The 20748-nt window shown below is 42.4% G+C and overlaps 1 protein-coding gene and 1 pseudogene across 1 annotated transcript; one reads left to right on the forward strand and one right to left on the reverse strand.

The window, feature by feature from the left end:
• The first annotated feature begins 2013 nt into the window (after positions 1-2013).
• LOC146372225 (lactoylglutathione lyase-like) lies at positions 2014-3780 on the forward strand (annotated as a pseudogene).
• Positions 3781-6135: 2355 nt separating this feature from the next.
• Positions 6136-15710, reverse strand: hey2 (hes-related family bHLH transcription factor with YRPW motif 2). The gene is made up of 5 exons (XM_084953998.1): positions 15061-15710; positions 13090-13168; positions 12922-13005; positions 11010-11091; positions 6136-7971 (listed from the first exon to the last, which is right to left on the reverse strand). The coding sequence occupies exons 1-5, from the start codon at positions 15144-15146 to the stop codon at positions 7322-7324; spliced, it is 981 nt and encodes a 326-aa protein (XP_084810124.1). The 5' UTR covers positions 15147-15710; the 3' UTR covers positions 6136-7321.
• Positions 15711-20748: the final 5038 nt, after the last annotated feature.

Raw genomic sequence — 20748 nt, forward strand, 5'->3', positions numbered from 1 at the left:
TTGGAACTTGTTAAGATCCAACCATGCAAAATATGATTTTTTTTGCCATTTTTCAAGTGGTCTTAGACTTTTGATCAGGAGTGTGTTTACTGTAGATGATTCCATATTTAAAGTCTTTTTTTGTTTTTCTGTCCAGTCATGTTACTTTTGTTGCCCCATTGAGACGTGTCGCTGCCTTTTTATGATGAATAGTTACAAATCTTTACATTCTGTTTTTATGGATATTTTTCACAGCGTCCCAGCTTTTTAGAATCTGGTGATTTCAGCTCGGATTATCATCAGATAATGAAGACTTTAAAGAGACTAATGTGTACTGTATAATCTCAAACTATGCATTTTACTTTAAATGGCTTTTTAATCACACCCCCAGTTCACCACCTGCATGTTTATTTATAGAGACATTATGATTTCATCTTTTAAAATAAATTTTAAAACAACTTTTTTCTCTTTTTTAAAGTCTCAACTTCAACAAAAAAAAAAAAAAAACTTACCCAGCGTGTGTGTTTCATGTTTAGAAATGACTGAAAGATTTGTTGAAGTGAAGTGTTTTGAGTTTTGTTCAAAAAAGAATATATCACATATGCAGGACACCTTAAACTAGTTTTTTAATTAAGCAGCAAGGCAGAACAAAATCAGGGCTGTATCAAGACACGAGGACTAAACCCCAATTGAACCAGACCCAGAACTGATCCGGAATTAAAACAGGACTACAACAGTTCAAAATCAGGACTACTTAGGATTTAACCAAGACAGAACCAGAATCAAAACTAGATGATAGTAGCACTAAAAATCATCATAGACCTGCACTACACTTATTTTTTAATTCTACCAAAGTACAATATTTAGATTCAGAAAAGTTCATATAATTATTTAGTCTTGTTGTGCAAACAAGCCTGCATAACTTAATAAATATAGAATTTGAAAAGTAACAAATGGTATCTAAAAAGTTACACTAGGTACTAGATACATGTTCTGATGAGTTTTGGCAAACAACCATTTGACTAACATGTGTGTCTCACCTGCTCTCTCTCTCTCTCTCTGTTCCTCTCTCTCCCTCTTTATGCTGACAATCAAGCCAAACACCAACATCATCAAATATACAGTTGAAACCAGATATTTACACACTCTTCAGATAAAAACAGATACACTTTTTTAATTGTAACATCAAATCAGACTAAATGTTAATTTTTTTTAGATTGATAAATATAAAAAAAACATATTTGTTAAATTTAAGAGTAAAGAGAGAAACTATCTGTATTTCTTAATTGCAAATGGACCCAAATTGTATTCAAAACTGAGCCACACTTATGGAGCTCCACAATTTTTTTCCTGGTGTTTTGGTTGATATCTCTTGATTTTCCCATGTCAAAGAAACAGGCTCTGTGTTTTGCCTTATATGCATCCACAGGTGTGTCACCAGTTTACTCACATGGACTCTACTAACCTATCAGAAGCTTCTTCAGCTCAGAATGGAATTGTCTGGAGTTTTCTTATCAATTAACAATAAACTTAGTGTATATGTACTCCTAAATTTGATGAAAGTGATAAAAAATAGACAGCTCTCTCTCTTATTCCGACATTTAACTAATTCAAAAGATCTTTCAATATTTATTTATCTAAAACAAAACAGGTTTACTCTAAATTGATGTTTAACAAAAAAAAGGTTTTTATGTTTTTCCCTAAAGTGTATGTAAATATCTGGTTTCAACTGTGAATATACTGCTGTGTATTGAAATTCCTCTTGTTTTGCATAGAAATATACTGAACAACATACAAAGCATAATATATAAAATAACATCTACCTGAGTTTTTTCTTTGAAAGAAGACCCTTATGTCCATTGTTGTGTTCATCAGTAAATAACTGAAACCGATTTAGAGTGTTTGTTTAGCCCAGTAAGCCACCCCCCCACCCCCACCTCCCGCTCCGCCGATGGCATTCATCAGTGGAATGCCAAAAGCCATAATCGCGAATTATCTTAAGGGCTTTATGTGAAGCTGCAGTTTTATGTGAAAATGTTGTTATCGTTCCACCATCAGACTGAAGGCGTCCTGCCCATCCCCACCCAGCACCTGTGGAATGTACCTGAGTACACAGACTTACAGACTGACGCCACAGCACATTCACAGTCTGTTCTGGGAGCTGTAAGCCAGTCACTGTGTGTGACTCTCCCCAACCGGCCACCACTCCCCGAGCCTGGTACTGTGGGAGGTTTCTTCCTGTTAAAAGGGAGTTTTTCCTTCCCACTGTCGCCAAAGTGCTTGTTCATAGTGGGACATTGTTGGGTTTTTCTCATATGTATGGGTCTACCTTACAATATAAGTTGACTGTTGTTGTGATTTGGCGCTGCTAAATAAAAATTGAATTGAACTGAATTGTGATGGCCGTTGGTCAGGGTGAGTCAGGGCGCTGCTCCTGACTCGCCCGTCGTGTTATCCTGAATCTCAGTGCATTCATGTTAAAGTTCATTTTCCGTGTCCTCCTATGTGTCACACTGAAACACACAAAAGTGATACAAAGTGACATAAAACGACGTCTGGATGACACGAAATGACAAATTTCATGTGAAGGATTCTGGTTTGTGTTTCCTGCTCTTATTTTGAAGTGCACAGGCACAGAGGAGTCCAGTGTTTACCCTTCTTTCAGCTCTGCTTTGGTCTCCCCCACCTGCTCTCTGCAGGACTACATGCTGCAGCAGACGATGCTGAGGGTCAAAGATCCGGCTCGCTCGCTGGACTTCTACACTCGAATCCTGGGCATGATGTAAGTCCTCAGTCTGATCCCGAGCGTCTCCCATGCTGCTCTGCCCTAACCGCCCCAGTGCTCTGTGCTCTCTAGGCTGCTGCAGAAGATCGACTTCCCTTCAATGCGCTTCACCTTCTACTCCCTGGGTTACGAGGACAAGGCGGACATCCCGGCAGATGTCAAGGAGAGGACAGCGTCGACATTCTCCCGCAGAGCCACCCTGGAGCTCACGCAGTACGTATGGAAACAACTAGTTCAACAGTTAAACTCAATATGAGTATTATTTAGAATAAATAATATTCCTCCACCTGTCAGTAACTGGGGCACGGAGTCTGATGCAGATCTGTCGTACCACAACGGGAACAATGAGCCGCGAGGATTTGGTGAGAACTTGTTTGTTCAACGTTCAGACCGTTTTGTTTGCTTCTCAGTGCTTGACTTGTTGTGGTTGTCACTGCTGTCCTGCTTCCACGCAAGTCACATCGGCATTGCTGTTCCTGATGTTTACGCTGCCTGCAAGTTATTTGAAGAGCAAGGAGTGAGGTTTGTCAAGAAACCAGAGACAGGTGAGTTTTTCAGTCAGCGGTCCAGCCTCAAAACACCACCATAGTGAAGCCAAACTCCGCTGTTCATCAATCAGCCCCTACCTGTCCTGCAGGTGGCCTTTCATTAACTGATTTTTTTAAACTGAAAAAGCTTTTGAGCCTCTGTGACTGTTGATTAGATTAAACATTGTGAAGTTTGAAAAAGTAAAAAAATCTTCCTCAGTCTTGAAGAACCTCGTCTGCGCTCTGCTGCTGACACGTCTGTACCAGCAGGGGGCGCGCAGACACAGCTGGTCAGGTCGCCTGTTTGAGTTGAGGCCTGTACTTTGCAAGGAGTGGATGGAAGTCAGCTTCTCTCCTTGAACTTCACTGATGACAGTCTGTTTCTGCTGTCGCAGGTAGAAGGAAGGGTCTGGCCTTTGTTCAGAACCCGGTGGGTACTGGATCGAGATCTTAAGTCCAAACAACATGTTCTCCCTCATGTCGTCTTAGAGTCGCATCACTGAAACAGAGGAGGACTGTACGTTATGAACGTTATGTCATATTAACAGTAAAGGATATAATAAAGTAATGTGGCACATTTACGCTTTAAATGGACTAAAGCACAGATGGTCAAACCTGCTTACTGTTTGTGCTGTTTTTTTCATTATTCCAGATGTGCAGCACTTCGCTGAACAGCTGTTTTTAAATGTGCCATAGAAATAAACTCACTTGACTTTGAGTGTTTCTATGTCATGCTGCTTTCTACTTCAATTCCACTATATGTTGGGTGTAACTGTCATACCTTTTACTTCATGACATTTATTTGAAATGGTATGTAGTAAGAGTGATATACATATATTAAGCTGAGTTTTTTCATGTCAGACATCTGTATGAGTGCACAGAGCTGCACGCGCATGAACATCCTGCTTACTGTATTTATTTCTGATCAAATTACTTGTTTTTGCACAAATTCAGTTTTCAGAATTATGTTTGCATCACACACTGTCTGTATATAAAAGATGGAAGATTTCCTGCTCTGAAAAATAAGGCTGAAGCACCTTAAACCTGTGTTCTTTGTCTTGGCCAGCAGAGGGCGACTCCTGCGTCAGCAAACAGGTCTCAGCTCTGATCTGAGGGAGGGTTTAAAGATGGTAGACGGCGACCATGTTCAGCTTGAGGCTTCCGAAACTGTCACTGTGTATTTTATACAGTTATCAGTACTTTTACTTGTAATGGAGTATTTTTATTGTGAGGTATTTGCACTTTTAACTGAAGTCAAACAGCCGAGCAGTAAATGGAATCTGATGAATTTAAGAGATGAAAATGTGTCATCAGTTTGTAAGTACTCACTACAGCGCCCAGCTCACATCCTCCTCGCTGTAATCCGTCTTCTCCCTCTGTGAGGATATAAAGCATGAATCATGTCACCTAATTTACTGCCGCTTGCTTCAAAGCCGCGTCGCAGCGTGAGAACCGTGTCGGCTGACCGGAGCAGATTTACGGCCTGCAGCGTCGTTCCCAGGCCTGTCGACCTTTAATCCTCCACTGAGCTGGAAGAGACACTGTTTTGTGCTCCGGGAGGATTTACCGGCTGTAACGGCGATTGAGCCACAAGACGAAGGCAAAGACAAGTGTGTGTGTGCGTGCATGTGTGTACAGTGTGGTTGGTCACACATGCCAACATACTGAGGTAAAAACGTTTGCCTCGTGGTGGAAGACCTGCTGTTTTGTCCAGCCCTGAGGAAGATCACGTGACCTGACTGAATAGGTGAAGTCAGCTCACCTGGTCTCACACATGTAAAAGCCCCTCCCTCCTCACTGTAGTGTTGTCTCTGCAAGGTAGTCTGTCTCATTTTTGTGCGTCTTTGTATTCATGTCACTTTGTCTCAGGATTGTTTTGTTGTTTTGTTACGGTCCTTTCCTCGTGTCTTTCTGGTTTCGCTGAACTTTTTCATCTCATGTTGTGAAAGGAGTAATTTTCTCTTTGTTTTTGGTTACCATCATTTTGTGACTCCTGGTAGAAGCGTTGTTTTTGTCGTTGCATTTTTCTGTCATTTTGCTGTTTTTCTGGTGTATATTTGCAGCTCTGTCTCTTTGTACTTTGCCCTTTATGGCCAATTTTTTTGATTTGTTTCTGGAATTTTTAAAGCGTCTTTTTGTATTGTTTTTGCCACTTTCTGGTCATTTTCTAGTCATTGTGTCTTTTTGTGGTCATTTTCTTTTGTTTTTGTGCCTTTTTCTGTCAAATAACTAAGGATATTATTTCTCTCATGGTAGCTTACATGTTTGTCATTGTGTCTATTTAAGGACATTTTTCTGTTTCTTTTTTACATTTTGTGATCGTTTTTAATTTTGTCCAGTCTTTTTATTGTCAGTAAGTCTCTTTATGGTTCAGTGAAACACAATGATGAAACATGCATGTAATTGCCACCTCATTACTGTGGTAATTATGACGTTATGAGGTGGCATTTACATTGTGAGAGATCTCATGCCTTACCTGAGATCTCTCTCTGAACACTAACCCTCAGTAACTGCTGAGAGTTGTTTCTTATTTTTTTTGTTAAAAAATAGTCATAAACTCTTTACTGCAAACACATTTCTGAATATTCTGTCCACCATATTAACACACATGATGGTGGAAAAATATCGGAGACGCTTGTCAGTACACAAAAAAACACCTTTTATGAAGCAGAAAAATCATTTTACAGACTTCAACGCTGCCTGACACGTCAGAGTCAAAACAAGCGGCAGAGCTGCTGTTGCGGGTTGCAGTAGAGCAACAGGTAAAGAGCCCGGTTCACAATTTAATTATAGATATAAAAAAAATAAATAAATAAAATAAGAAAAAGACGTCACCACTCGAGCTTTCACTACAGCAGCAAATCTGTTTAGTCGTCTTTATTTGTACAAGGCACACAAGGTATCAGAGACATTTGGCTCAAAGTTCAGTGACAGTTCACCTTTTTTAACCTTTAAAGAAGATTTCATATAATCAAATAGCAATATTATTTATTTAATATTGAGCTTTCTGAAGTCTGCTGGGGAACACTTTTCTGTCACTTCATAGATTCTCCATCAAATCGATCAAATACGACAGAAGTCCGTTTGTGTTAGTCAGGTTAAACGTGAACGTGAGTTTGTGTCAGGTTTGCTTTAAAAGACGCTGGTGTGCTGGAGTCTGTGGTTAATCACCTGTAGATGGAGCTTCATAATCACCTGTGTGGACAGATTTCTTTAACACCATCAAACTGCAGCTGAGAGAGTCAAAGAGTCAAACTCAAGCGTCCTGGCCGGGCCGGGACGCTTGAGTTTGAGGGGTGCACAGTAAGCTGGTGGTGCGGCTTGGTTATGTGTCCCTCACAGTGCCGCGTGACACGCTGACAGCCGTTTTTCAGCGTACAGGGTTTCTGCTGTGAAGGGCTGTATTTTAAATACAGGAAGCAGAAGTAGAAACACCAACCACAGCCTGCTGGCTGTTAAACCTGACACATGAGACCAGTGCCTACCCCGGCCCTGCTGCCCCCTGATGTGGACCGCACAGCAGGTGCATCAAAGTGAAAAAACACCTGGTGTGTGGCGGTGCAATGGGATGTGAAAAGCAGCATTACCCGGCGTCTTGTCGGTAGCTTCTCAGTTTTAAAAACTGGAACAATAAACTAGTTTTTAACAAACAGGAGGAAACTGGGCATCTGTTGGGACCTATTTTCAGTGGCAGACTCATTCACATCTCAACTTTTAGTGAGCATTTGGGAAAGTAGCATTGTATATGTGGGGTTGAGGTAAATTAGTAATAAACAATATTTAACCTGACTTATCTCGGTTAAACAACAAAGTTTTTGTGAGTTTGAAGCAGCTGAAACATGAAAACTATGCTCAGAGGAGACAAACCACATGTTCCTGTTCTGAATTCGAGCCAGTGTGTGAAAGCAGCAGGTGGAAGTCAGTCACAAACATCCCCAAGAAGTTAATAACGAGATGCTAAAACCAGCCGTGGAGCTCAAACATTTCCAGGCTGTTAAACTGTCAGCAGAGGTTAGTGAGCAGCACACAGTCAGAAAGCTCCGACCTCGGTTCCCCACGGCCTGTAGGGTTTACCGCTGCTGCTGTGTGGAGTCTGCGAGGAAGAGGAGGAGGAGACGGGGGGACTGGCAGCAGAGGAGGTGAAGGAGGAGTGAGGGAGGATGGGAATGCCTCCGTGGAGGGCGATGGGAAACGACGCTGAGAGGGAAAGCAGGGAGGCGGAGAGAGGGGTGGGGGTGCAGGGGAGCACGAGGGATGAGGAAGAGGAGGAAGAAGGCGAAGAGGAGGTGGAGTCTGCATGGGAAGAAAAGGAGGAGGAGACAACACCGCGCTGGGAGCCTCCGCCTCCTCCAACGTCCGGAGAAACCAGCCCGCTAAGTCTGTAGGGCAAAGGACGAAAGGCGGCCAAAGCAGCCGCCCAGTGGTGCGGGTGGTGGAACGGGTGAGGCAGGGGGTGGGGCTGCTGGGGGTGGGGGTGGTGTGACGAATGGGAGGCAGTTGTAAGGGCGGCGGCGTCACGCTGGGAGGCACAGGAGGCGAGGTGGGAGAGAAGGCGGGAGCGCAGTGGGTCGCCGGAGTCGAGCCCCTCCACAGCGCTCAGGTAGCGGGAAACCTCGGTCACGCACTCCCTGAAGCCCAGAGACAGGAAGTCCAGGGCGAGAGCGTGGGCGTCGAAATAACCTGCAGGCAGAAAAGGGCGGCGTTAACATCATGGAGGGAGGCGGGGCTTAAAATCAGATTCTAAATCAAATTGAAAAATTATGAGGGCAGCCAGTCATTACAAACTCCACCAGAAACACAAACGTCACCAGAAACAGTAAACAGTTTTCCCTCAGTAACTTTGGGGTGACGGGGTGTTGGTTTAAGCTCAGCTGTGGGAGGACAGGTGAGCACAGGTGAAGCTGAAGGTTCAGGGTTCAGTGTCTGATCAGTCTCCTATTTATGCACCATGCTGGGATCTATGCAATGTAGTAGTGCACCTGTAAACTCTTTGTTAATTGGCCAGTAAAATTAGAATAATAATTTTTTAAAAAAGAGTAGAAGACAACAAAGAAGAGTCGATCACCTGAGCAGGTGATGCAAACACTGTGTCTGTGTGTCATGTACACAGAGCAGTGCTGACATCAGTTACACATTAAAATGTCTATGAAATAAAAGTCTGCTCATGTCTTCATTGAGCATGTATGTGACCGCACAGAATAACACCCCCCCCCGCACAATCACAACCTCCAACCACAACAGACATATTTTGTTTTCAAACTCCCGTGCAGTTCATTTCATACCTCAAACATTTAGTAAACAATTAAACAAATAAAAGTAAACTGCAAGAAATTACAGGTAGCAATAAAATAAACTACTGACTCTATTACGCTACGTCCGCACCTACACAGGTGTTTTTGAAAACGCAGCTGTTTCTATGCGTTTGGCCCTTTCGTCCACACGTAAACAGCGTTTCGAATCACCGAAAACTGAGATTTTTTTTAAACTCCTGTCAGGTTGGAGATTTTTGCGTTTACCTGTGGACCAGGAATACGGAGTTCGTCACGCAACGTCAAAGGTATGTGCCCGTTTTCACGTCACGCTGTGCGCCACGTTATTGTTTACATGAGATGAATTTCTACAATGGCGGATAGAGATAAAATACTGTTACTGTTACTCTTACTATCTGCAATTTTTACACGCTTACATATACACACGCAGTTACTGTCCCTCTATTTAGAAAGGCAGAGGCATCATGGTGTGATTATTTTATGTGTAGTTGTTTTTTTTCCTGTGTAATAATATTCAACATCGCTATCAATACATTTTTCAAAAAATGCCTCTCTGTGCAAAAACATAAACAGCTGTGGGATACTGTTTGTCTGTGATTTGAACCGGGGGAACAAATCGTGGCAGGATCACCCTGATATTATTTGTATCCCACTGTAACTTTACTGTTTAAAGAGCTGACATCTCCAAAATGTCAGGAGTAGTTAGTCATTATAAGAAGTGTTTGTGAACTAAAATTCCACAATGTGGGATACTGTTTGTCCCTCTTTGGGAACCTCTGGATCTGGGGTGTCAAACTACAGGCCTTGAGGGCCGGTGTCCTGCAGGTTTTAGATCTCACCCTGGGTCAACACACCTGAATCAAATGATTAGTTCATTACCAGGTCTTTGGAGAACTTCAAGACATGTTGAGGAGGTAATTTAGCCATTTAAATCAGCTGGACGTGTCTAAAACCTGCAGGACACCAGCCCTCGAGGCCTGGAGTTCAACACCTGTGCTCTGGATTAACCAATAATCTGAGCTTTCGTGTTCTTCTCTGTCTCGGTCCTCTGTTTCCATTTTCTTTGGAGTCTAATGATGATGTTCAGGTTGTCAGTCCTGTTTTTCTGTCACTGTCTCCGTGTTCACTGCGGGTCTTCTTGTGTCTGTTTCAGTTTCCTTTGGTTATTTCTTGTTCATGTCCTGTGTTACCTTTGCTCCCGTGTGTGTGTGACTGCTTTTACTTTTGTCTTGTTGCACTGCTGCTGGATGTTCAGGCTAGTGTGTATAAATAGTCCTTCCCCTGTATTCCCTGCCATGCTCCCTCTTTTTGTTTGACTTTTCCGCCTCATTTTTTCTTATTTATTGATTTATTTGTAGACGTCTTTATGCCTGAGCTGTATTTTGTTTCTTTGTTTTTGCAGTAATTCAGGAAAATAAAGTCTCGTCTTCTATTTACCCTGGCTGTGCTTCAGGAGCGGACTGGAAGGTAACTGGCTGCAGGCACTTTCCAAAATCAGCGCTGCACACTTTTAAGCATGCAGTACAGCAGAGATGCCTAAATTTCTTTAAAAAAAATGTTGAACATGAAGGCAGGCCTGATCCCTTCAGATGTAACATAAAAAGTACTGTGCATAAGTTTTGCGTTTACTGTGGCTTGGTTCATTTATGTTTGTCTGAAGCTCTGAGGAGCATTAAAACAAAAGTGGCCTGAGTCTAAATCCCAGAAACCCGACACGTTTTTTTTAAACAATGTGACGTATCTCATTACTGAAAAGGTCTGCAGTGGAGTGAAGATCGGAAGTGATGTAAGCCTGTGGAGTGACAATATTCAACACTTTCAAGTGACGCTCATCTTCACTGTGTGTGAGAAACGGCCGTCATTGCTTCCCAAACACTTCCAGAGAAACGTTTGCACTATGATTTCAGTTTGTGAGAGCCAGACGTACTCTCAGCTCCGTCTCTGCTGCTGTAAACCCAAACAAATGCTGCACAGACCGCCTGTGAACGCAGCCAACACTGCCTGCCCCCCACCTCCACCGATCCGCTTTATGAAAGCAAACAGCGCTGCTCAGGGTCAAGTACTGCTTTTATCCCTGCAGCGTTTTCCCATGGACTCACCACCGCCCTCTCTCTCTCTCTCTCTCACTAACACACACACACACACACACACACACACACACACACACACACACACACACACACACACAGTCCTGTTTGTATCACTTCAGAGGACATCACACTGACGTACATTCAGTCACTTTCTGCCTACTTAACTTAGAATATTCCAAAACCTGACTGTGCATCACTTCCACACTGACGACCTCCCAGTACATACCCAAACTCTGTTTTTATGCGAGGTCAGCAGATCAAAATCCAAACCCTGATCAGTCATGGCCTAGCTACCAATCAGCTGTTGTTACCATAGCGTAGAAAATCATATTGTGGTAGTATGGAGTAATGTGGGTACCTTTTCCTCCTGTGGCCTGCAGCATCTTCAGGTGATCCACAGTCATCTGGAGGATTTCTGCCTTCTCCAGTTTAGCTGAACTCTGACAGAGAGGGACGACAGATAAAGTTCACACCGATTCCAGTATAACATCATCTTTTGAGGGTGACTCCAAACCAGGCCTGCAGGTTGATCCACTTTAACCAAGTACTGAAGTTTTACATGAAATAAAAACCATGTTTGCAGCATACTTGGAGTGAGTTTATTGCAGCTGTCCATCCACAAAAGCTTCCGATCAAAAGTCCGATTAAAATGTAACTGCTAAGCAAAGAAAACTCTCATGTAATGCATCATCTGTAAAATCTTCCACTTGGAACGTAACATCCAAGTGATTAATGCTTAGTAATCTAAAAATACAAACTGCTGTAGATTATATCTGTGTTTTTGTGAAATCCATTAAGACTGCGACAGTTTAATGCACTGAGCAACAATTTGTAAACAAGCCCACATGCATGCTGCGATAAATGTTTTCAAGACAACTACGTTGATTATTTCAGGTTTCTTCTCGCTGTGACGTGTACGTGAAACTCCTGTCTAGTGTTTGGTTTTAGACCTCATGAATTATTAATCCATCTGTCTGCTACTTCTAAGGTCAAATCTTGAAATTCCCCATATAAGAAAACATTTCTTTGCAGATGACACTCAAATGTATTTCTATTGTCGTTCCACGTTTGTCTTATAAACGTTAAAAGCCAGAATCCTTAAACATTTCTTTAGTTACATGATAACTGAAACACGGGGAGGTGAATGCCATCGCTAATCTGACGGTGGACAGATTATTCATTTAAAATCAAAAACTCGAGTGGAAGCGCTGCACAGACACCTGGCTGTGTCTCAATTCAGGGACTGCATCCTTCGGAGGCCGCATTTGAAGGCTGATTACGTCAAAGCGACGCGACGAAGGATGTCCCTATTAGAAGGCTGCTCCAAATTAGGCTGACAAATGCGTCCTTCATTTCCCCGAATTTGAAAGATGGGTCGATGTATCCTTAGTGGCCCAACCTATCCCAGAATTCATAGTGTGGCCCAGCCAATTCCAGTTTCCAACAATGGCGGCAGCTACTTAGTTGTAATATTACTCTTATTACTCTTTTCAATACTTTATTAATTAAATTATTATTTATAGTATTTTAATAATGATATAAAATTCTTGTCAATGCGGCAATGGTGGAGGAGCACAGCTAAAGAGTTTGAAATATTGCTCTTTCTGGGTCACAATATAAAGTTTTAACATATTTTCAGGCGAGAAAGTAGGTGTGTAAACTTCAAATATCTGTTCGGTTTATCAAGACATCACATATCGCCAAAAGTGCTCTGTAGTTTTCGGAGAAGTCTGTTACCCGCCAACTCGATAGCTGACTGGGTGATGAAGGCTCACTAGAGCCCGGCAAGAACAGCAAACTCCCGGCACATCGTTTTCAGACCCCACGTGGTCTTTCACTACTCAGGTTAAACATGATATATAAGTCACTTAAAAATGTTATTGTTTGGCTTTTTTGGTTTTTATTTGTCCCTGAGTAAATTTGTTTGGCTGAGATTAAAGTTATAGTTCACACACAGCTGAATAAACGTCAAACAAAAAACTGATCAAACAGAAGTATGAGACGGTCGAGAATTGACTTCAGTGACCTGTCATATTTTAGATAGCAAGAAGCAGACGGCTGAGTTTATTAAACTCCACTGAGACAGCTGGTGACATAAATCTGAAGGCTAGACTGTCCCATTTCACAGCCTCACACTTCTGGCCTTCTCGGTCTTTGGAGGACCCGGCCTTCGCGGTCTACGTGGGCCGGGTCCTCCTAAGGATGCAGCCCCTGAATTGAGACACACCCACTGAGCACCAGCAGGTAAACAGGAGACTGTCGGTCGGTACCTGTTTCTCAAACGCTGTTGGGACAAGTCTCCGTAACTCCGACAGGCTGTTATTGATTCTGTCTCTGCGTCTCTTCTCGATAATCTTAAGAAAAAATATTAAAATCAGTTGAAATCATCACCGTTGGATACTCCTGTACACATCCGCTGACAGAAACAGTGACCTTACCCCTCTGCGTTTTTTCCTCGCCATCACTTGCGTCGTCGTGGTTGGAGAGCCACATCTTACCAAAGATTCTTTCATGTGTCTGCGGAAAATAAACAAACTGTGGAATTTGGTTTTCTCAGACCTTTTCAGGCATGCTCAGAAGAAGAAGAAAAGCCCATGATGCACACAAGAAAATTTTTATGAATAACTAAAAATAAAAAGTTCGATTTTATTAAAATAATGTCAGGAAATCATCAGTGACCCCACACACACACACACACACACACACATACACACATAAATTATCACCTCAGTCTCTCTGCATAATTTTCCTGGTGGTGCACAAAGATCCCTGCAGTGTCTCTGTGCCCCACCAGGGGGACCCGCCCCAGAGTTTGAGCACCGCTGTGTCGACATAAACGTGAACACCGGGACTGCAAAGTTTATTCCTCTGCTTATTTATGAGAGATGAAGGTTAGAGAGAGAAGAGTAAACGCTGCAAAAATCTGTGTGACAGATTTTTTATATTTATTTATGTTTCATCATGTGTTCGACTTCATTTTTTATCTCTAACCCATCATCCATTCACTCCTCTGCAGATCATCCCACTTAGTGTAGAATATTAATAACACTGCATGCTTGGATAAAATATAGTAGATTTTATTAGACTAAACTGCCCAATTTTATATTAACATATAATAAACGAGCACCGCATCTACTTCTTACAGAAGACATTTACTAGAGTGTAAGTCTGACGTATTTAACTTCACTGTTTCCATTTCATGCTTTGTTCATTTCACCACCTTTAAGATGTTAATACTGCGACAATTAAATTTAGATAACGACAAAGATTGTTCAGTTTTACAGAAATAGTCTTGTAACAATTTTGTAACACATTTAATAAAATGTATGCCATGATTTCTTTATACAGTGGTCTTTGAACTGTTCCGGTGAAAAAGCATCTCCTTTAAACTCTGCAAATTACTACACAAGATTTCGGAAAGACGAAGCTGGTTTTGATTTCCTTTCCTCTCATCTTCTTCTGACACCTCAGGTTCATCAGGCGATCCTTCGAATGGGGAGTAACCCTTAACTTGGGAACCGCTCAACTAAACTGATCGTATTAAAAGCAGATAGATAATCTATTAAATGCATGCATTTGACTGCACTAGTTCCACTTTAAAGGTATTTCTAAGGGTGTATTTAGAATCTGCAGTACCTTTATTTTACTGAAGTATTTGAGCATTTCACCAACAGTGAACATAGAATAGAATAGAATAGAATAGAATAGCCCGTTATTGCCATTATACATGTACAACGAAATTGTGGGTGCTCCACTCCAGCTGTGCAGGAATAAAGTAAAATATAAATAGTAGAACATGTGGAATAAACCGAGCCCTTTAAATTCACTTTTAAATTCAGAAATACAAAACTGAACAAAACCAAAACAAACAAACCATGAAAAGTAATTTGGAGGGAAAATTAGCTGAAATTTTATTGTTTTGAACTTTTTCCAGCTTTGAGCGGATTTTAAGGTTCAGTGACGTCACTCAGTAAAAACGAGCGCAGTTTTCATCATGTTTATTCTCCTTTGCCTTTTCTTTCAGGAATAATTAAAAGCTTGTGCTCATCATTTTTAGGAGATCTGCTGAATTAACAAACGTTTTTTGTTTGTCTCATTTTTGAAGCACAAAGTCCCTAAAACTGTATTTACATGTCTTATTTGTGTTCTTTTTTTGTCTCATTCACTGGAAAATCTGATTAGAAATGAAAGGTTTGCCAATAATCTTTTGTGATATTTTATGAACCGCTAAAATTCCTCACATTTATTTTTAGGGCGATTAATGTTTGTTTAGACACATCAGTAATAAAGAGCTCCGTGAACGTCAACACTTAGGTTGAAACGATGTGAAATATAAAGATATAAGCTAAACGAACTGCAATGTTTTCATTTCTGTCATAAGAAAAAGAGAAACGTGTGTGAAATCTCACCCCGGATAAATGTTCTCGCTGCCCACGTCGATGGTCTCCTCTACCTCGCTCTCCGCGGAGCTGCTGTCCTCGCACGGCCGCTTCATAGCGCGTTGTTGGCGGGGAAATGTGGCCGTCTGTCCCGGGAGGAGACGCGAAGGTTTCAAAGACTTCTTTTATTCCTGCGAATTTGCTGACCGGAGATCAGACAGGAGTGAATGAATGATCGAAACCCAGTGGGTCCTGATGATCTGGTGTTAATGTGCCCTAAGAGCGTGTGCGGTTAATCCACGGGGTCAGGTTCCTGAGACAAAAAACGTTTTCTCCCAATAAAAGTCACGTTAGTTTCACAGGGTTCCGGTTTCTCTCAGCGGTGCGTGTCCGGCCAGAAGTCCGGGACAGGTGGCCTGGGTGTCGGCTGCAGACTGGACTGTTGACCGGTGAGTCCTTCTCCTCCTTCTCCTGCTTCTCCTCCTCCTCCTCTGCCGCTGGAGCTTTCCCACGAAGCCTGGGAACCACACACACACACACACACACACACACTGTGAGGTGCGTCTGGTTCGGAGGGAGTACGCACGTACACGAGCGTGCGCATGCGTGCGTGTATGGGAACGAGGCCGTCAGAAAACAACGATTATATCAGGCAGCAGGTCTGAGAGTGACTGCTGCACCGCAAACCTGAGGTCCTCTGAAGCTCTGAGGTCCTTTTATTTCCAGCAGCTCACCCCCACTGATGCTTTATTCCATAGTATAAAATACTTAAAAAAAAGAGTATAAAGTACTTTTCTCGTCTTACTGACTGCTCAGAGCACTTTAGCAAGAGGCTGATAGAGCAGAAGGCTGAATGGCATCATGAAGGTTTCGGGTACATTCAGCTTCAGCCCACTGGAGGCAGGAGGTCAGTGAAGGTGGTGACCAAGCGTCCTCAGGCACGTCTTAACAGTGAAAACCTGCAGCTTGAGCTTTGGTCTCTGTGGTGTGATGGAATTAGAGATACATCAAATATTTTGGTCCAAATATCCCTTTTTTCCCCTCAAAACAATAATAATATTTTCTTTAACACTCCATTTAACTCTAACACTCCATCCTAGAAGGACGTTGGAGAGATGGTCAGGAAGCTGAATGTGGTCAGTAGGAAAAACGACACGAACTTGGAAGCGTTGGCCGGATTTGTGCAGGATGAAAGAGACTGATGCACAGACATCAGCGGTTACCATCGTGCAGTAAAGAGGGGTGAGTTGTATCTCAAGACACAGTAAGATGTTGGACCTCAGCTTGACATAAATGCTAGGAGAGCTGAGCACGAAACACCCACAGTCAGCTGACGGACATGAAGCAGAGAGGGCCAAACGTCTTGACCGAGAGAAGTCACTCACCAAATCATTACTTCAAGTTCTTGTCTGTGAGTCTGAACTGTGTTTTGTGTATGTGATGTCACTTTGCTTTTGTTTTATTGATTTTTACACCAGATTCAATCTTCACTTTAAAATGAGGCTCTGACCCACTGGACCTGCATCCACCAATCCCTTACTGCCATGCCGGGAAGATGCTTTAGCCAGAAACATTACGTATGACATGTCAGAAAAAGGCTAGTGTGTGTGTGTGTGTGTGTGTGTGTGTGCGCGTGTGTGAGTGTGTGTGTGTGCGTGTGTGTGTGATATTCCCACAGCTCCTGGCTGTGTTCACTGAAACCCAATCATCGTGTGAGTGAGACCAGACACACACACACACACAAACACACACACACACACACACGCACACACACACACACACACACACACACACACACACACACACAGAAGCATCTGTCTTTTCACACTTGCTAATCTGTTAGCAGTGCAACAAGGATTTAATGCAGGAATTATACTGTACCAACACACACTGATACACACACTGATACACACACTGATACACAGGCTGGTCTCACTGCGAGGACTGACTAAAACCAAACTGGTCCTCACATCGACGCAGATACGAGCACACAGACTCACACAGGACTCCCCCACCCCCACCGTTTCTCCGTTCGTTCTGATAACTTCAAGTGGGCTTGTCAGCACCCTCTCATTGGCTGAGCTCCTCCTCTTTCTGTCCGGGTAATTACTGTAACAGTGAGTCTGTCTACACATCTACACAGCAAGGCCTTCATTAAAGCTCAAATCTGAAATGCACTGAAATCTCAGATTTTTCCTGCGGGATGGAAACCTCTGCTGCGGGTCAGTTAATGAAGACAGCAAGAACTCCAGGTGTTATCCAAGACACGAGTGATGAATCCTGACTCAGTTTAAAGATCAGTAATTACATTTTTGAATCTTAAAAGGTCTGCTTACTTTAAGCGTGCCTGCACGAAGTCATGAAATGACAGTACTGCACTTCCAACAAATTACCAGTCGAGTAACAACTTTAATTTAGCTGGAGTCAAATAGTCCGTACACATTCTGAGAACATCAGAATTTTTATTTCATCACTTCAAAAATGAAGCAGTCAGCTGTCCTCAGGTTTCGCTCTCCTGGAAGGTCAAGTCTCTTTTTCTCCAATTGATCTTTCTGAGTTAACTTCAATAATTACTTCCTCCAAACCATCAACGTGTCTTTTAGACCCCATTCCTACAAAACTGCTCAAAGAAGTCCTGCCATTAATTAATTCTTCGATCTTAAATATGATCAACCTATCTCTAATAATCGGCTATGTACCACAGGCCTTCAAGCTGGCTGTAGTTAAACCTTTACTCAAAAAGCCATCTCTAGACCCAGCAGTCTTAGCTAATTATAGGCCAATCTCCAACCTTCCTTTCATATCAAAAATCCTTGAAAGAGTAGTTGTCAAACAGCTAACAGATCATCTGCAGAGGAATGGCTTATTGGAAGAGTTTCAGTCAGGTTTCACAGCTCATCACAGCACAGAAACAGCTTTAGTGAAGGTTACAAATGATCTTCTTATGGCCTCTGACAGTGGACTCATCTCTGTGCTTGTCCTGCTAGACCTTAGTGCAGCATTCGATACTGTTGACCATAATATCCTATTAGAGCGATTAGAACATGCTGTAGGTATTACAGGTACTGCACTGCAGTGGTTTGTATCATATCTATCTAATAGACTCCAATTTGTGCATGTAAATGGAGAGTCCTGTTCACACACTGAGGTTAATTATGGAGTTCCACAGGGTTCAGTGCTAGGACCAATTCTGTTTACATTATACATGCTTCCCTTAGGCAGCATCATTAGAAGACATAGCATACATTTTCACTGCTATGCAGATGACACCCAGCTCTATCTGTCCATGAAGCCAGATAACACACACCAATTAGTTAAACTGCAGGAATGTCTTAAAGACATAAAGACCTGGATGGCCGCTAACTTTCTGCTTCTTAATTCAGATAAAACTGAGGTTATTGTACTCGGCCCTGAAAAGCTTAGAAATATGGTATCTAACCAGATTCTTACTCTGGATGGCATTACCTTGGCCTCCAGTAACGCTGTGAGGAACCTTGGAGTCATTTTTGACCAGGACATGTCCTTCAACGCACATATTAAACAAATATGTAAGACTGCGTTCTTCCATTTGCGCAACATCTCTAAAATTAGAAATATCCTGTCTCAGAGTGATGCTGAAAAACTAGTTCATGCATTTATTACTTCCAGGCTGGACTACAGCAATTCATTATTATCAGGATGTCCAAAAAACTCACTGAAAAGCCTTCAGTTAATCCAAAATGCTGCAGCAAGAGTACTGACAGGGACTAGAAAGAGAGAGCATATTTCGCCTGTATTGGCTTCCCTTCATTGGCTTCCTGTTAAATCCAGAATTGAATTCAAAATCCTGCTCCTCACATACAAGGTCTTAAATAATCAGGCCCCATCTTATCTTAATGACCTTGTAGTACCATATCACCCTATTAGAGCACTTTGCTCTCGCACTGCAGGCCTACTTGTTGTTCCTAGAGTATTTAAAAGTAGAATGGGAGGCAGAGCCTTCAGTTTTCAGGCCCCTCTTCTGTGGAACCAGCTTCCAGTTTGGATTCGGGAGACAGACACTATCTCTACTTTTAAGATTAGGCTTAAAACTTTCCTTTTTGCTAAAGCATATAGTTAGGGCTGGACCAGGTGACCCTGAATCCTCCCTTAGTTATGCTGCAATAGACGTAGGCTGCCGGGGGATTCCCATGATGCATTGAGTTTTTCCTTTCCAGTCACCTTTCTCACTCACTATGTATTAATAGACCTCTCTGCATTGAATCATATCTGTTATTAACCTCTGTCTCTCTTCCACAGCATGTCTTTTATCCTGTCTTCCTTCTCTCACCCCAACCGGTCGCAGCAGATGGCCGCCCCTCCCTGAGCCTGGTTCTGCCGGAGGTTTCTTCCTGTTAAAAGGGAGTTTTTCCTTCCCACTGTCGCCAAAGTGCTTGCTCATAGGGGGTCATATGATTGTTGGGTTTTTCTCTGTATCTATGAAGCGCCTTGAGGCGACTTTTTTTGTGATTTGGCGCTATATAAATAAAATTGAATTGAATTGAATTGAAGTCTGAGGGACAAAAGACTTACAGGAGAGGAGGTGAACTAAACCCATCAACTTTCAAAATAAAATACTTCAGGATTGTGATGCTCCTTCATATATCCATCCTGCAGGTCTCTCTCACTGCACCGCTGATGAGGCTGCCCGGTGAAACCGTAGTTATGGTTTTTGCTGTTGTTATGCTTCATTTCTGTTGTTTTAAATTTGGTAAAGCTAAAGTTTGGAACAACTCTGACTCATTTTATGAGGCTCGTATTTGCCCTCTAACTTGGGAGTTGTGACTTAAAGTAATACGCATTACTCTGTACTTTTAAAAAAGAAAAAGTAATGCATTATTTCACTTGTTGCTGCATGTTTTCAAGAATGAGGCTGATGTGCAGAGCTGCAGTAAGCACAGAGGGATGATGAACCTCTCCAAGAAGACCTCTGTGAAGCTCTAAGAAGAGCTACACTCATTACATCACTTAAGCATTATTCATATGAAGTCCACAGTGTATCTACACAAAGCCGTACCATAATATGAAAATCTTTCTTTATTACCACAAAGCTGAGAGCCAAGCTCACAGAGGAGCTCAGATAAAGTGCCAGATTTGGGGTTGTGCTGAGTTTGCGCTTCATCGTCACATTCTTGTCACTTTGTGGCACTGAGCATGGTCCAGAAGTTTTAGCTCAAGCTGCTGTTTTAGTTTCATCTCCCACATGAATGACGTGTGAGACAGCACACAGGAAATGGAATATTTGACTGTCCATCCACCCATCATGGAGATAAACGAAGTACAATAACTGTTATATTAGTTAGAGTGGCACCAAACACTGACAGAAACAGAAGCTTGGGTTTCTGCTGGACTGAAAAGTCTCACTCCAAGGTGTTGCCTTGCAGCTGTGGAGCTCAGGTGAAACTATCCCAGAGTTCAGCTGTGGACTGCATCTGGGACAAACTAACACAGCTCAGTTCATGCAGCCTCACACAGCGTCAGTCAGAAAACCTCTGCTTCTGAGCTGAGACGGAAAACAAAGGAACAAATGAAAATAAATGAGCAGAAACACAGATGTCAACTAAACACAGTTAGTTTCAGTTAAAGTTGTTTTACAAGAGAAGCTGCTGCCAACGCACTCCCGGTTCTGTGTGTGTGTTGATGATATCAGAGGTTTATTGGTGTCGGGGGTCACAGAGGACAAGCAGGGCCATCCTATAG

The sequence above is a fragment of the Perissodus microlepis genome, chromosome 15 (assembly GCF_051167445.1).
Source record: "Perissodus microlepis isolate ML-2025 ecotype Zambia chromosome 15, ASM5116744v1, whole genome shotgun sequence".
Classification (NCBI taxonomy): Eukaryota; Metazoa; Chordata; class Actinopteri; order Cichliformes; family Cichlidae; genus Perissodus; species Perissodus microlepis.

Excerpts from the sequence above, each read along its gene's own strand:
- hey2 (XM_084953998.1), bottom strand. The coding sequence starts at position 15,146 with ATGAAGCGGCCGTGCGAGGACAGCAGCTCCGCGGAGAGCGAGGTAGAG. Across the intron at positions 13,006-13,089 it reads CGAGGAAAAAACGCAGAGGG|ATTATCGAGAAGAGACGCAG; the intron begins GTAAGGTCACTG and ends TTTTTTCTTAAG. Across the intron at positions 11,092-12,921 it reads CAACAGCGTTTGAGAAACAG|AGTTCAGCTAAACTGGAGAA; the intron begins GTACCGACCGAC and ends CCTCTCTGTCAG.